This window comes from Trichomycterus rosablanca, chromosome 10 (genome assembly GCF_030014385.1).
Source record: "Trichomycterus rosablanca isolate fTriRos1 chromosome 10, fTriRos1.hap1, whole genome shotgun sequence".
Classification (NCBI taxonomy): Eukaryota; Metazoa; Chordata; class Actinopteri; order Siluriformes; family Trichomycteridae; genus Trichomycterus; species Trichomycterus rosablanca.
Window position 1 is genome coordinate 24717223 of NC_085997.1, and position 17995 is coordinate 24735217.

At 39.3% G+C, this 17995-nt stretch overlaps 1 protein-coding gene across 15 annotated transcripts in view; it reads left to right on the top strand.

The window, feature by feature from the left end:
* Positions 1-14211, top strand: part of camk2g1 (calcium/calmodulin-dependent protein kinase (CaM kinase) II gamma 1) — a 142082-nt gene extending 127871 nt beyond the window's left edge. For 5 of the 15 annotated variants that reach the window (XM_063002976.1, XM_063002978.1, XM_063002980.1 and 2 more), the window contains 6 exons: positions 2782-2886; positions 8422-8565; positions 9539-9617; positions 9752-9846; positions 10648-10896; positions 10986-14211. In XM_063002976.1, the coding sequence (XP_062859046.1) occupies positions 2782-2886; positions 8422-8565; positions 9539-9617; positions 9752-9846; positions 10648-10880 (656 nt within the window). In that variant the 3' untranslated portion in view covers positions 10881-10896; positions 10986-14211. The remainder of the gene's footprint in view (positions 1-2781; positions 2887-8421; positions 8566-9538; positions 9618-9751; positions 9847-10647; positions 10897-10985) is intronic. The other 10 variants (XM_063002986.1, XM_063002987.1, XM_063002989.1 and 7 more) reach the window with 5 other exon arrangements.
* The last annotated feature ends 3784 nt before the right edge of the window (positions 14212-17995 follow it).

A 17995-nucleotide genomic window follows, 5' to 3' on the forward strand; every position in this document is an offset into this window, starting at 1 on the left:
TACTCATGCCATGTGAGGTTCCTCAGGAATCCTCAGGTTTCCTCTTCTCCTAAAACAATACAGAAGGTAGATTGGCTGCTCTGAATTGCCCCTAGTTGTGAGTGAGTAAATGTATGGGTGTGTGATGCTCTGCAATTGGCGTCCTGTCCATAGTGCATTTCTGCCTTGGTTAGTAAAAAGGAATGAGGGTCTAAATTAAAGACATTGCCAAGAAAATACCAAGCGTGCATGTGAACATTACATCCAGATTCTATAGATCTGTAAATACTGTCACCACTTACACCCAGCCTGTTCTTTTAGTAAATGCTATTGCATGGCCTGCATCTGCTTATAGTGACATAAATGGCTGCAGTATTTTATGATGCAATAATGCTGCCCTGTCTTATGTTCAGTACTAACAAATTCTTTAGTAGGGTTTTTCTGTTTCTTTTAAAACAAAATCAATGCAGGACTTACATTTATTTTAATACTTTAACCAGTCTGCACACACAAACGACCCCCTCTCTGCAAAAAGAAACTAATAAAACGTTTAGGCAGCCTTAAAGGTGCGTCTTTATTTCTAGGCTTATTTTTTAGTGCTTAAAACTAAAACTGTGTGAGAAGTAATATAGTTTTTCTTACTCTTAAAGTCCAGGACATGCCTTCTATGGATAATTTACCAGAATAGACCCATTAGTTAAAATTAGTTAGTTATGTTGGATAAATCCCAGACATCATAGATCTGGCCCTGATTTACAAAGACTGCTTATGAAAACACCTGCAGAAATACACAACAGTAATAATTAAACAACTTTTCTGTCTTTACTATTGTTAGATTAGATTTTTGGATGATTGATTGAATATAAAAGATTGGTTATGATGTGACAAAACTGGGACACATACAAGTGAGGTCAAACCTTGGACACAGGATACATTTTTTATTATTTTGTTCCTGAATTTTAACTTAACGTCTCTACTGAAGCCGGGTGGCACGGTGGCTCGGTGGGTAGCACTGTTGCCTCACATCGAGAAGGTCCTGGGTTCGATCCCCAGGTGGGGCGGTCTGGGTCCTTTCTGTGTGGAGTTTGCATGTTCTCCCCATGTCTGCGGGGTTTCCTCCGGGTGCTCCGGTTTCCTCCCACAGTCCAAAGACATTCAAGTGAGGTGAATTGGAGACACTGAATTGTCCATGACTGTGTTCAATATAACCGTGTGAACTGAAGAATCTTGTGTTAATGAGTAGCTACCGTTCATGTCATGAATGAAACCAAAGTGTAAAACATGACGTTAAAATCCCAATAAACAAACAAACAAACTCTACTGAAGCTAACCGTATTCATCTTCCTCACACTCTCATTTGCAACACATATTAGTTATGTAACACACAATGCATTTCAGGCCTAATAAATCTCACTGCTTGTGCTAAATGATATTTCGTTGCATTGACCCCATGCTGTATTTAGCCAGCAGCTAGCCATGCTTTACTAAAGCATACAGTAAAGTAGTACCTCCTGCATTCTCTCTTTGTTTATACTGGTGGTCTCAAGTGTTTTGCTCATAAATTACAACTAATTATTTTACTATGCCTCACCTTGACCTAAGAATTTTATCCTCGTGACAAATGGACAACAGTTTCTGTATTTCTGAATCACTTGACTTGGCAAACAGTTGGCCGTTGTCTTTTTAGTGAAGTGTGGTCATCTGTTTTAAATCAGCCGTCTTATCTTGTGAGTATTTTTTAGCTGTAATATTTCAAGTTCCATCTTGGGTCAGGTCAAATTGATTTTTGAATGAGATCTTTTTACAACAGAGTTTGAAGACATCACAGCAGCTGTACAGAGTCCAGGTCCGAAACCCCTTAACAAGTGAGCCGAGGGCAATGGTGGCAAGGAAAAACTGGTTCCTAATATCGTAAGGAAGAAACCTTGAGAGGAACCAGACTCAATGGGTGGCCTTGCAGTTGAATTAAATTAACAGATACTAAATAGATAAAAGAAAAAAAAACAATGATAACAAAAGTTAGCCCAATAAAAAGCAATAATAATAATTGACACAGAAGGGGCTCCGATTTGCAATAAAAGTTGTCTACCTGCTTAATAATTGGTAAATATTGTTGCAAATGGGTATTTATCACATATTTTATGCATATGATTCATAATTTCTTCACTTCTGGCTTTGCTATCTCATATAGCTTCCGGCTGTGTTTGTTTACATGATAGAATAGCGGATGGGTTTGACTATTTCTGAAAAGTGTTTACAGGTCTGTTCTGTATTTGATGTTGTCCTCAGAACATTTATTAACATGCTGTGCTCTCAGTTTTCCATCATGATTTTCTATAAAGGTTGAAAACTGCACTGCTACAGTTTTCTTCTTCATTTCCTCTCCTCAGTTACCTCTAACATGAAGAGCATTTTATCATCTCAGCCTCATCAACTGCAGGATTTAGGTGGTGAGGGCAGGAAATTGGAGAAGGATGCTGAGGGATAGGTTTCACATGGCTCTGTGCACTAATTCAGCAACTCTGCTATAGAGCAGGATGCACAGATTACTAGATCGTTATCACAGTCAATAAAGACACTGTTATTATCTGGTCGTGGGTGAATTAATGAAAATATTTGATCTAAACACATCCGTCTTCAGCTGCTCATATAAACTGAGCTTATGTCGTCTTCATTAGTGCCAGCAGCTGAATGACTGTGTAATTGAATGCGTTTTGGCTGGAGTTAGATGTGAGTGTTGTGTGTGTGTTTTTTTCCTCCCGGTGGTGTGTTTTTTTTTGGCTGGTTTTCGGGCCATGCCAGTGGAGAGTGTTCAGGGAACCAGCAGTGACAGTGCAGTGATGAGCCAGTGCAGTGCCGGGGATGAGCCGCCCGCTCTGGTGGCATCACCACAGTGCCCACCAGCCAGTAAGTCACACTCTTCTGCTGCCATGCAGCATCTATTACATCCTGTAAGGCCTTTCCTTCCCATAATTCTTCTTTTCCTCATCCCTGTGGTATGTGTCAAGCTTTCTAGATGTGTATTATGCACTTCGTGTTCATCCAAATAGCGTATGTCATAAGGTCACATTTGCTCATTCCATCTTTTTCAAAGCCAGAAGTGTCTGGACACTACATCTAATTTGTGGGTTTAGCTGTTTTATCCACACCCACTGACTAGTACTGGGTGAGTCAAAATTATTTTAACACTAATGGATCTATTCCCCGCGAAATGTGTGTCCGGGCTTTAAATGGTACTGTTGCTCGCTGGTTTTTGTGTGTTGAACATGATGGCGAACAGGTTGAGACTGTCCTGTAAATCATCTTACACATATGAAGTATGTTTTGTGAATAAATGGTTTCTGCCATTCAAGTGTTAACATAATTTTGACTCACCCTGTGTATAAGGCAAGGCAAGGCAAGTTTATTTGTATAGCACCTTTCATACACAGTGGCAATTCAAAGTGCTTTACATAAAGAAAAAAATTAATTAAAAGCATTAAAACATTCCTGAGATCTAGAACCTCAGAAAGACTTCTTGCAAACATTTAGTTACAATTAAGAGAGCATGAAAATCAAACAAGAGAGATAAAAAAATTAAGAACATGAAAAATTAAAAGAAAATATTGTAAAATATACCCTACAATTTGGGAAATACAAAATTAAAACAAGAGAGATTAAAACTAAAAGAAAATATAGTAAAATATACCATACAATTTAGAATGTACACTACTCTATAAAAAGAATTATTAAGAGCATGAAAAACTAAAAGAATATGGTAAAATGAGGGTATTTAAGCAGTCTTGCATTCTACAGACACACAGTAGCTGTAAATTGTTCTACAGAAATAAATGTTTATCATGTTTCAATATTTCAGTGTTTCAGAATTGCAGCTTTCGTAAAATTTAGTCTGTCAAATTTCTGACCTGCTAGAGCTACCATGGTAAATGTACAAAAGTGGAAAACTCTTGAAATGGTACACCAAAGAAGCACACAGAGCAAAACAAGGTCTCAAAACATGCAGTGGTCTGTGCTTAGTTACAATGCTCAATATTTTATAACATTTACATTTTCAGCATTTAGCAGATGCTTTCATCCAAAGCGACTTACAGTACTGTGACAGTTATATTGTCTAAGCGATTGAGGGTTAAGGGCCTTGCTCAATTGGCCCAACAGTGGCAACCTTGTAGTGTGAGGCTTGACCCGGTGACCATTTGATTACTAGTCCAATACCTTAACCACTAGGCTACAACTAACCTTTATTAGAACTTGTTTTGGAATCAATGTCAGTTAAATATGAGCTTTATGGATTAGGTTTTCATAGCCGAGCAGCTGCAAACAAGCATTAAATTACCATGGGAAATGTCCGCTTGGCAGGTGTAAAGCATACCAGCACTGGACTCTGGAAATGAAAATGTTCTATAAAGTAATAAATCATGGTTTGAGCTCTGGTGCTTCGAATCTATGAGCATCCTACCAGCTGTAAATCATGGTGGCAGTTTAGCTGGACATTTTTTGGCTTTATATTTTAACACTGGTCCAAGTAAAGCCAGTAAAGTCATAATGCTACATTTTAAAGAATTTGGTTTTTACATTATTGACAACAAAACTCTAATCTAATTTAAAAAGTCCACATAAAACTAGGTGTGCCAAAACATAGAAAGTCAGTCAGTCATCACAGCCATTTTCCAAATCTAGTTGAAAAAAATCCCCCAATCAGAGGCTGTTACAGCAACAAAGTCAGGGGCAACTCTATATTTATATTCATTCTTGTGTCCACATACTTTTGGCTATGTTTGTAATCTAGGCCTTGTCATTTTGGTCTCCACTGACCTCATTTCAAACTTCTGTGGTGTGTTTTCCCTTCGTCTGCTCCTGCCTTCTCTCTGTTCCATCTTTACATGATTCTTTATAGCTCACAGCAATATTTTGCAGAGGTTAGACTTAAGTTTGACTTTAACCAGAAGGCAAAGCTTCTGTAGCTTCAGGCTCTTTGCTCCCTTAGCACCTTTTTCAGCCAGATGTATTGCTGTCTATAACTTTCTGGCATGTGTTTTTGCCACAGGCTAGCACATTAGATTGCTTGTCTTCATAGTTGTGATATTACTCTGCCTTTGCTGTTGGTTATTGCTCTTAAAAGAATGAAATTCAGCTTCTGAGTATCTATCTGTATCAATAATTCATTTCCTCCCCTAAAACTTTGAATCTGAAAGTTTTCACTGTATAAAATTTTGTTAAACAATAATTTGTTTTATTATTGGTTGACTTCTTTTTAATTACAATAAGGGCTTTTTAGGGATGCACTAATCCAATAATGAGTATCAGTGCTGATTTAAGCTGTAAATCTTTGATAAGTTTTGGCTGAGATTTAATGTTTTCTGTATCACTTTCATTCACATTTGTTGTGAACTCATTCTAATTGGTTATTGCATAATAAAGATTGAGAAATTGGTGCATCCCTATTTTATCCATATTTATTACAGTAAGTATATACACTGATTAGGCATAACATTATAACCACTGACAGGTGAAGTGAATAACACTGATTATCTCTTCATCATGGCATCTGTTAGTGGGTGAGATATATTAGGCAGCAAGTGAACATTTTATTCTTAAAGTTGTGTTAGAAGCAGGAAAAATGGGCAAGCGTAAGGATTTGAGCAAGTTTGACAAGGGCCAAATTGTGATGGCTGGACGACTGGGTCAGAGCATCTCCAAAACTGCAGCTCTTGTGGGGTGTCCCGGTCTGCAGTGGTCAGTATCTATTAAAATTGGTCCAAGGAGGAAACAGTGGTAAACCAAGGCTCGTTGATGAGCCAAGGCTCATTGGTGCACGCGGGCTGGTCTGTGTGGTCTGGTCCAACAGACGAGCTACTTTAGCTCAAATTGCTGAAGAAGTTAATGCTGGTTCTGATAGAAAGGTGTCAGAATACACAGTGCATCACAGTTTGTTGCATATGGGGCTGCATAGCCACAGACCAGTCAGTTAGGAAGGTTTCATAATGTTATGCCTGATCGGTGTATATTGCATAGAATTTGGATTACATATACAGTGTATCACAAAAGTGAGTACACCCCTCACATTTCTGCAAATATTTCATTATATCTTTTCATGGGACAACACTATAGACATGAAACTTGGATATAACTTAGAGTAGTCAGTGTACAGCTTGTATAGCAGTGTAGATTTACTGTCTTCTGAAAATAACTCAACACACAGCCATTAATGTCTAAATAGCTGGCAACATAAGTGAGTACACCCCACAGTGAACATGTCCAAATTGTGCCCAAATGTGTCGTTGTCCCTCCCTGGTGTCATGTGTCAAGGTCCCAGGTGTAAATGGGGAGCAGGGCTGTTAAATTTGGTGTTTTGGGTACAATTCTCTCATACTGGCCACTGGATATTCAACATGGCACCTCATGGCAAAGAACTCTCTGAGGATGTGAGAAATAGAATTGTTGCTCTCCACAAAGATGGCCTGGGCTATAAGAAGATTGCTAACACCCTGAAACTGAGCTACAGCATGGTGGCCAAGGTCATACAGCGGTTTTCCAGGACAGGTTCCACTCGGAACAGGCTTCGCCAGGGTCGATCAAAGAAGTTGAGTCCACGTGTTCGGCGTCATATCCAGAGGTTGGCTTTAAAAAATAGACACATGAGTGCTGCCAGCATTGCTGCAGAGGTTGAAGACGTGGGAGGTCAGCCTGTCAGTGCTCAGACCATACGCCGCACACTGCATCAACTCGGTCTGCATGGTCATCATCCCAGAAAGAAGCTGACGCACAAGAAAGCCTGCAAACAGTTTGCTGAAGACAAGCAGTCCAAGAACATGGATTACTGGAATGCCCTGTGGTCTGACGAGACCAAGATAAACTTGTTTGGCTCAGATGGTGTCCAGCATGTGTGGCGGCGGCGCCCTGGTGAGAAGTACCAAGACAACTGTATCTTGCCTACAGTCAAGCATGGTGGTGGTAGCATCATGGTCTTGGGCTGCATGAGTGTTGCTGGCACTGGGGAGCTGCAGTTCATTGAGGGAAACATGAATTCCAACATGTACTGTGACATTCTGAAACAGAGCATGATCCCCTCCCTTCGAAAACTTCCAACAGGATAACTGAAGGTAAAGGTGATGGACTAAACCCAATTGAGCACCTGTGGCGCATCCTCAAGTGGAAGGTGGAGGAGTTCAAGGTGTCTAACATCCACCAGCTCCGTGATGTCATCATGGAGGAGTGGAAGAGGATTCCAGTAGCAACCTGTGCAGCTCTGGTGAATTCCATGCCCAGGAGGGTTAAGGCAGTGCTGGATAATAATGGTGGTCACACTAAATATTGACACTTTGGGCACAATTTGGACATGTTCACTGTGGGGTGTACTCACTTATGTTGCCAGCTATTTACACTGCTATACAAGTTGTACACTGACTACTCTAACTTATATCCAAGTTTTATTTCTATAGTGTTGTCCCATGAAAAGATATAATAAAATATTTGCAGAAATGTGAGGGGTGTACTCACTTTTGTGATACACTGTATATAAGGGTGAGTATGGGACAGAGTCGCAGATTACACTAAAGTGTAAAACTCTTTGACTAAGTGTAAACAATTTCCATAAATATAAGCACATCACTAAATTTGCAGTTCTGTTTTATTTTTTGTTGGAACAGTGGTAGCAAAGTGGATATAGCTCTGGGCTATCAAGTAAAAGGTTGTGGGTTCTCTGCCATGCAACCACTATTGGGTCCTCAAGCAAAGCCCTTAACCCCTTTGGCTCTATGAGTGCTGTACAATGGCTATGCACTCTGACCTCAACTTCCAAACAAACTGGCATATGTGGGGTAAAAATAATTTGTACTGTACACGTGTAGATGTATATATGATAAATAAAGGCATTCCATCTGAATGAGGGGAAAAGTTCTAGATGAAAATAAACACATTAAATGACATGAAGGGCTCAGCTAAGGTATAACATGAGCATGCATAGAAAAAACAACCTCACAGATTTACGCATATTTAAAAACGATTGCAAACAAACACTGTATCTGCAGCACATTCTCCATGCTTACTTCATTCTGAACATCTCTGCTTTTTTAATTTCAGTGATATAATGGTGATCATCTCGTGCTGTATTAGGGCATGTCCATATGTACCTATTTTACTTTTTAAAAACAACTTTATTTCACAGTCATTAACATTTGCTTTTTAACATTATTATGCAGCTGCCTTGGGCTTTATTGGATTAATAATGCATTGCTGTGCACTGGGTGTTTTTAAGTATCAAGTATATGGTGTCTTGTATCACTCTGCAGTAACCTGAGGCTTAACTTCTCTCTTGCTTCTGTTCACTGCTTTGCCACACAGCTGATATTGCATGTTGCATGTGCTGTATGATGTAAGTGCTGGTGCTTCTATCATCGTCTGCTATCACCAGGGTGCCACTGTGGTTCGTGTTGTGTGTTGCAGCTATGGTGCATGACATAAAGCGCATGGCGTGGAACAGTTCGGGACATGCCTCGTGCCCAGAGTTAGAGCGTGCTCAGAATGTTCCCATTGCCATGGCTCAGGGGTACAAGAGTGGGGCTACTACAAATGGGGCTACATCCCAGTGTAAGTGCTCTGGATAGTTTAGAACAGACACATACACATAAAGGGAGTAGTGTGTGATACAAGCAGAATCCACAGTTTAATCACTTTGTAGTTCTTTAAAATGTGGTATTTTAATAACATTTAGTGTTGCATCTTTTATTACACTGTAATCAAGAAAGTGGTGTGCGCTTATATTTAAGATTGCAGTTGAAAAGAGCCGATAAAAAATCAAAGCTATTTTTTTTGTTCTTGACTTGTTCCACCACGTAATGTGTCACATTAACGGTAGGCAAACATTAAGACTGTTAGACGGTTTTACCTAAATGTAATATGCATTGCTATTTATTAAAAAATAAAATAGAACTGATTACAGTTTATTACACAGTTTTATTACAACGCTTGTCAAAGGAACTCTAGAACGTTTGTGATTGGCTTGTGAAGGCTTATAATATTAGTATTATGAAGTTTAATATTACAATAAATATTAAAACATGATCAATTGTGCCTAATACTTCTTGTATGGACATTGTAGTAAATATGCACACTCAATCCTTAATGTGGTTGCAGTGCAACATTAATTTATCAATGTTCTGTATCTAGAGAGTTATCAGTTAACCTTATTTAAGGTAGTGGCAGTGGTAAAGTATGCTCAGCCCACTACCCCTGAAATCCAGGGCTCCAGGGGTGCTATAGGCCAACTGCGCAGACATGATTGGCTTACGTCCTGGGTGACAGTCCAGCCATTCCGAAGTTCACTTGTCAGTGCACTCACAGTGCTAGTCCAAGCCCGGAAAAAGTCCATACCTAAGGTTGTGTCAGGTACGACATCCGCCGTTAGAAACAAATATACAGCTGAAAAAAATTTTATAGGTAAATTTCTCATAGCTAGCACTCTCCTCTGTATATACAGGATGTTACCATTAACTTATTCTCTCACAATTTAACAAAAGCCTCTCTTTCTGTTCCTCGTTTGTACTTTTTCCTTTCTCCAAAGTAGCTCGCAAGCAAGAGATTATCAAGATCACAGAGCAGCTGATTGAAGCTGTGAACAATGGAGACTTTGAAGCATACACGTAAGAAACCTGCTTTTTTTAACTTGAGAGACTTCATTTCTGTATAATTAAAATGTATATGCAGTCTGTACATTCAAATATCTATGCAGTGTCTCATGCTTTTTTATTTTAAACTGGGTAAATCTGTGCTGCAGGAGAATTTGTGACCCTGGCTTGACCTCATTTGAGCCTGAAGCACTGGGTAACCTAGTGGAGGGGATGGACTTTCACAAGTTTTACTTTGAAAACTGTAAGCATTGTTGTGTTAACATCCATATAAAGAAAATACATTTTAATCATTTAAATCATTTTTCACATTCTGCTAAATAATGTTTCTTTTATAGATACTTTTAATTCATACAGATTAACTGTTTTAACTTTTATTATAAACTTCTAAAGTTTGTGTCTACACATGTTCCAAACAAGATCGTAATTAGTAGGCAACTCACCCAGAGCATGTATGTAAGCCAGAGACAGAGCTAGTGTTTATACACAGTTGAGTCACATTATTATGACCACTTTCTACTTTCAACAACGGCAGCACGTAGCTCATGAAGGAAGTCACGTTTTGTAAGCTGGCTTGGTAGGTATATAAGGTGTGCGATAGGCTGTCTGCACAAATATCCCTCGTTGCTGTCATGGGTAAAAGTGTAAAATTGTCTTCCCTGGGGCGGATGGGATCTTATAGCACGACAACGCGACGTCACATGGCTGGAAATGTCCGACACGGGTTATAAGAGCATGATCAAGACTTCCAAGTACTACCCTAGCCCCATAATTCCCCAGACTTGAACGCAACTGAGCATCTGTAGGACCATCTCGGTCGTTGTGTTTGCTCTATGCATCCTCTCCCAAGCACCCTCCAGAAGCTGTGGGATGCACTGCAGTCAGCATGGCTCCAGATACCTGTGATACCTACCAGGACCGGTAGTTACTCTGGATATTAGCTGGTGGTCATAATAATGTGACTCGACTGTGTAGTATACACGTGCAAAAAAAGTTGGGTGCAAACCTGCCCATTAGATACATAAACACCGTGTGTCTGTTACAGTGTTAAGTAAGAACAATAAGCCCATGCACACCACAATCCTGAATCCACACGTGCACCTGATTGGAGAAGATGCAGCGTGCATCGCCTACATCCGGCTGACCCAGTACATCGACAGCCAGGGCCGCCCGCGCACCTGCCAGTCTGAAGAGACACGCGTGTGGCACCGCCGTGATAGCAAATGGCTTAACGTGCACTTCCACTGCTCAGGAGCGCCAGCTGCACCGCTACAGTGAAGCCTGCAGGGTACAGGTATGTACACAGTCTCTCAGAGTAGCTTTACAAAAAAGCTTCTCAAACATGCCAATCTGTTATTTTTATCTCTGGCATCTCTGATGCAGGTTGCCTGGATTCTTAATGATGGAAGTGTTTGTTCCTTGTGGCCGGATGGGCATGTGGAGGCCGGCTGGATGACAGCAAGCTACAGACACGCTATTGAAGATAACATCCAGTCCAACTGTCAACACCACCTTACCTGTCCAACCTTAGACCACTAGGATCTGGCTGCGGCTGTGGCCCTGTCCATGGGATGGTGCATGCATCTGATGCCCACACAGGGGCGCTGTTTATGGACTCATCTTTTTTTTTTCTCGCCCGTTAAAGATGTCCAGAAGGTGTTGTAAGTACTGATCTATGAATTCATATTGTATATTGTAAAAAAAAAAATATATACCAGAAGCTACAATCAAGTTGAAGCATTAGTATGTTCAGTGAAATGGAATTGGAGTATTAAGAGGGTCGCTACACAAGAGATGACCAAAAATCACTTGAACAGTTTAATGGGTGTAATCTAAACCCTCCAGCCTGTACACTTTGTAGATGTGGGATACAGATTATTTAGAGACTTAAAATAAAACACATCCACAAATCAGACGGAGTGTCAAAAAAAAAAAGAAGCACCAAAGTGTAGTCTTTAGGCATTTAAAGCAGTGGTTCTGGGCTTTTTGTTTCTTGTGTTTTTAATCTAAGGGTATGTGGGAAGGTTTAAGTGGTTTGGGGTTTTAGTATTCCATGTTAATGTGTTCGTGGATTTTTTTTTTCCTTCCTGTCATTGACAGATGTTGTATCAAAGTATTTTGTGTTAAGCAATTACAATTTTTAATATTAGTTTAAACTTTTTTAACATTAATACCTGTAAAGCTATATAAATATATATTTAAATAAGATCAACAGGAGATTCACCTTTAGGATGCAGAAAACGATTCGACTCTGTTTACTTTGTGTGTGTGTGTGTGTGTGTGTGTGTGTGTGTGTGTGTACGCGCGTGCGTGCGTGTGTGTGTACAGACATGTTAAACCCACCACCGCACCGTTATTATATTAGCCTGGTTAGAATGCTTCATGTTTAGCTGTGTGCATTTAAGAGCCCTTGTGAATGGACAAAGTGCTACAGGAACAGCACTACATGCTCATTTTACTCATCCATTCCCGTGCAACAGGGGAACACGCCTACACGCAACTTAGAACCATTCAAGTCAGAAATCATTGCAGTAATAATGATAATAATAATAATAGTGCTTTCATAAATCTGATTGAAATGTAAGCTGGCTGGCACGATTTCCAAGAAAGAGCTGATGAGTCATTATTTTTCTGACCCCATTTACACCTGGTTATTCCTGCATCTCGTATCCATGCTGTATTCTGATAGGACTGAAGGTTTCTCACTTCTGGTTGGTTTTGTTAATTGGTTAATACGCTTCCCTGTTAAATAGTCTATGAAATAAGGCTACGTTGATTAACACCTCCACTACTTTCTACTTTTGTTTTTATTACTTTATGTGTTAGAGATGCTAGTAATTAGTAATAGTATAGCTATAAACAGGACACACTTCAAGCTATATTATGTGATTTAGGTTCATAATTAAACACCTCCTTGCTTTTTATTTAGCTAATATATTGATAGAAGCGCAAATATTTTATTTATTTAAGCATATTAGGGGAAAATCGAATCTATAATAATCATGCCATATGTGTAATATTTGATATTCTTCACTTAAACCTTGCATCAAAACATGCAGAGCTTCTCATTTTTACCTAAAAGAATTCAACTAAACATTAAGCTTAATCAGGGGTGTTCAAATATTTGCATATGACTATGCAAAACAGTCAAACTTTGAGTGCTAGAGACTGTCAGGCTAACTTCTAAACAGAAGGACTGTTCCTATTTACTGTTTAAAGTTCATTTGCTCAGTTAGAAGTGGTAATGCATGCTTAAACATATGATAAAGGTATGTGTATGTTACATGCTTATACACTAATATGTGTATATATAAACATGCCGTTTGCCTCCTAGATGTGACACAGCTAAAGCTTTAACTCCTTTAAATCTGTATTGTACTGTGAGAAATCCTTCAAAACGTATAAAAAGCAGGACTGGGTGTAAACGGGGTCCCAAATACCTAAAATGCACTTGTATGACGAGTAAGAATATTTTATTGAAACAACCATTTTGTAGTAAAATCACATGCTGACCCATCACATTTCAGGCCTACACACTTGCATGGACAGTCTGTGGCTGTTCAGGTGGTGGATTGTCTAAACATCCCTGTACAATTTTGTTCACCTGGTGATGGTTATGTACGTGCACTTGTTTCAATCGTCGTACACAATTATTAATCTGCGAGCATCACTGTAATCGTGGTAGAAAACATTGTCACAGTTTAAGCTCTGATTTACTTATGTAAATGGTATAGCACAAATGCAGGGTTTAAGGCTCTGGTTATAAGACCATTAAAGAACAATAAGCCTGTTTTGATTTTGATTATAGGCTTTGAAGAACCTTTTCACCTCTGTCTGTTTCATACAGTCTGAGGTTATAAAAAGATCAGATCACAAGAACATTCAGTCAGTGCATGTGTTGAATATGTCTTACATGGAAGAGTTCTCAGTCCGTGTTTATACATGTATGTATAACGTCCACATCCCTCATGGAGTGTAGGGCTTTGGAACATATCAGCATCGTAACTCTGCTCATGTGGGTGTGTGTGTGTGTGTGTGTGTGTCACCTTCATCACAAAGCCCTTGTAGTGATGCTCTTTAAGCTTGTTTTGTCTTTGTGTTCTGGGGGAATTGCTGCCATGCCTGGGCAATTCATTTACTTTGTATTTTATTCTGAACCAGTTTGTAAGTTTCTTTTTTGCAGTTTCTGTGAATGAATAAAAATGTAAAGGAGGACACTGATTGATTAGATACATTAAGATACACCATAAATGCTGGGAACAAACCCTAAAACATCATCTGGCCTGCCTGTTGCAAACGAGAGCAATCCAAATATGCAGCTTAATGAAAATGAATATGCATGTTTACTTTTCTTGGTAAACTTTTTTTTCTATGTGTGTTTACCTTAGTAAAACAGGAAGTTCTGTTCTTGGTTATCTTATGACATGAAAACCACACTATTTGGCGGGAATACATAATGTACCTTGTTTAAAATATGTCTCAGCTTGGTATGCTCCCCTTTGTTCTGAGTAAATCTGTTGCATTGTAATAGTATACTATTGGGCTGCGTATATGAATGCTGGATTTTGCATGATCATACATTTAATAAAACCATGAATTGAAAACTGTCGAGTGTTGGTCTCATCAGAACCTTTTTTTGCTGCTAAATGGTTTCTGTAAACCAGAGGGCTAAAGTATTATTGTCTACAAATGAAAGGCTCCTCAGAATGAGAAAATAAATTATTTTCAGGTGCAAAACCTAAAAAGTAATTCTGCTACTTTTGTGGACAGCATCGCACCAAGGCTTTGTTTAGACAGCACAACAAGTCTGCACATTACAAGTGACCAAATTACACTTAACAAATAATCACATTTGCAAAGGTATAATAAAGCAGAAATACATAATTACTGTATTATTTGTGCTTAAAATATTTTTCCCTGCTTTAACTTTTACCTCATTACATAAAACAATATGTTAGTTTTAATTGGTGGGTGTCACAGTGGCTAAGTGGGTAGCACTGTCGCCTCACAGCAGGAAGGTCCTGGGTTCAATCCCCAAGTGAAGCTGTCCGTGTGTGCGCCCTGTGATGACTGGTGCCCCGTTCAGGGTGTTACTGTATGCCTTGCGCCCATTGAAAAGCTGGGATAAGCTCCAGCATCCCCCCGCAACCCTGATTGGATAAGTGGTTAAAAAGTGAGTGAGTTTTATTTGTCTAAATCTCCAGACATCTTCACTACTAGCTGATTTCATAAAATGCTTGTGCAAAGTTGTGGTTGTACTATTCTGACACAAGTATGTAGAATGTAGTTTGAAACACAGCCAGTTTTTGCAGTCAACAAGTGAAACGCTGGATGAGAACTAAGGGAAGAAAATGTTAGTACTATCATTTCATTCAGAAATAATAAAACAATACTGAGGTCAGATATTTCAAACACACCCATTCCTATCAGATATTTAAAATCAATTAAATTGGGCGGCACAGTGGCTCGGTGGGTAGCACTGTCGCCTCACAGCAAGAAGGTTCAATGCCCAGGTGGGATGGTCCAGGTCCTTTCTGTGTGGAGTTTGCATGTTCTCCCCGTGTCTACATGGGTTTCCTCTGGGTGCTCCGGTTTCCTCGCACAGTCCAAAGACATGCAAGTGAGGTGGATTGGAGATACAAAATTGTCCATGACATGTTCAACAATAAACTTGTGAAGTGATGAACCTTGTGTAATGAGTGACTACCGTGTCTGTCATGAATGTAACCAAAGTGTAAAACATGACGTAAAAATCCTAATAAACAAATCATGTAAAATTAATAATATGCTTTCAAATAGGTTGTAACAGTTTGGGAATGGCCATGTCCCATTCATCCAGTATAACAAAGCAGGGTCTGTTATACAAACTATACAGAGCCCTGACCTTAACCCCACTGAAAACCACTGGAATGATTTGGAACATTAATTTTAAGCAAGGCCTTTTTGTTCAACATGGGTGTCTGACCTCACAAATGTTCTTTTAACCAAACAGGCTTATATTCATGACAAAATAGCTAGAACTTGTACTTGGCTTACAGTATAGTGGAGCAGTATGCTGGGATGCAGCCTTGAGTTTCATCGTGCTGGTAAAGGTTTTATAAATGAACTGCTTGTTGAACCTTTATTGTTGAATCTTCCAAACACACAAGGTGTAAAGTGCATATCACATGGAAAGTTAAACTGGAGCAGATGCTGTTTTTAATATTGTTCATCAGGTTCAGGCTGAGGTTAATCCTGACCAAAACCTCCTGCCATAAAGTTTCTTCCCAACTGCAACTGGCCTCATTAGAATTCCTTCATTTGTCATATGTACATATGCTTTTTCTGCGTATTCCAGCTCATTTGAAAGCCTGGGTCAGAGCGCACGATCAGCCATTGTACGGGCCTTACTCAGGGGCCCAACAGTGGCTGCATGGCAGAGCTGAGATTTAAACTCTCAACCTGTGGATTGATAGCCCAAAACTCTACCCACTAGGCTACCACTGTCCCATTAACAAGACTCGAGACCCCCCACTGACAGCCTCTGTCACCCTCACAGACAGTACACATCATACTGATGTAAACATTTGCACATCTGTAATGTTTCACTATAACATGGCAAGTTATATAAATGTAATTATATGATCTTGCACTTTACATGCTCAGTGCACATACTGTGAACATCTACACAGGACACATTTTCTCCTACAGAACATTCTATTAAAATTATAAGTAATAATAGGTTTTTATTCTTTATATGTGATGCACCAGCACACAAGGTCAAACTCATTTAATGTGAAAACTAGTTCAAAAAAGGTTTGCTTAAAAAAAATCGGATTTCTGTTGCTTGTTTAAACATGTGCACATAGCATAATGTACTTACATATAGCATACTATATATACGTGATCTCTTTATACATTTAATATAACCTGTAAGCACAGTGCAGTGTACTGTCTGTAACTCCCTAAGGACTGGAACAGTCTTATTTAAGGTTGTTCGTGTTGCTGCTGGCTAGCTGGCTGGCCCCCAGAGCCCTGAAATGAAGGCCATGTCTTCTTTTTCGGCAAGATGATTAATCAGATACTCTTATTCTCTCCTACCATCTGATAAACCAGGCTAAGGGTAAGAAAGATAGCACACAGTCCTCACTCACCTTACTCCAACACACACAATGAGAAATCAGAAACCAAGACGCCAAGGTGCCTTTGTTGTTCCTTTATTTTTTTTGTTATTTACCTGATTTCAAGTTGACCAAGTGAGACAACATATGATACAGCTGTTGGTGTACAGTATAGCCACAGTAACTGGCATGTATTTGCAGAGACACAATCATACACACAACCTGACACTTATTGACAAGTCTTAGATGACCTACGTCATTTTTGGCAAAAGTTAGCTCATTAGCACTTGGTTTGGCACCATCGGAAAGAGCAAATCATTTTATGAACACTGCAGACTCATTACCTGTACCGCCGGGTGTCAACATAGCTCTCAGCATCATACACAATCGATTTAGGTAGTGTAGCTTCAGGTGATGTTGCATTCAGGCAAACATGCCACCCACTCCAAAAATCCAGTACATTACTAACAAACAACAATTAGCTTATAAGTGCAATACTCCTGACTGAAATGTTTAATCAGGTATAAATGTGGTCGTGAAAAGTCTGAAAAATATTACATTTATCAGTCTATTGAATTTTAAGTTAACAAATGTCTGAATTCTTAACCTGCGTTCACACTGTCAGCAGTTCTGTGTAACAAATCATTATATATTACTTGTGAGCAGACATTTCTTACTCAAGAGCACTATGGTTCCATCTTAAAAATACTATCCAACTACTGCATGGGGTCTTTTTCCATCTGTGTGGACAGTTCAATGCCATACGTTTTTCCCACTTGATTAAACAGTTTTGCCAACTGGATCTGGTCCACATATAAAATGCACTTTCTGATACAACCCTCCTGTTTCTATCCCAACTTATGACAGTCATTGAGAGCAGAGCACACTGACACACCCAATAGCTAGATTGCTTCAGTCATTTTTAAAAACTGCACAGCTGCAGCTACAGTACCTGTAATAATACAGTAACATAGTGGTCTTGGGATTTACAACCCCCCCAGCAAAATATTCATATGATAATTAGAAAGTCCCATGATGTCACTTAACTTTGTGGCAAACTCCTTATTAATGCCCATGGCTTTGGAATGGGGTGTGCAACAAGCTCATGGCCATGAGTCCACATACTTTTGGTCCATGTGGCTTAGTTCTCTTCTAAATCAAACTGCTTGACTGAGTTGTGATTTGGGACACAGCTTAAGTACTATGTGCAAACAGAAATGACACCATGTAAAGGCTGATGTAAAGTCCCTGTTCATTTAGCATTTATCGTGTTACAGTGAAGCCTTATGCACA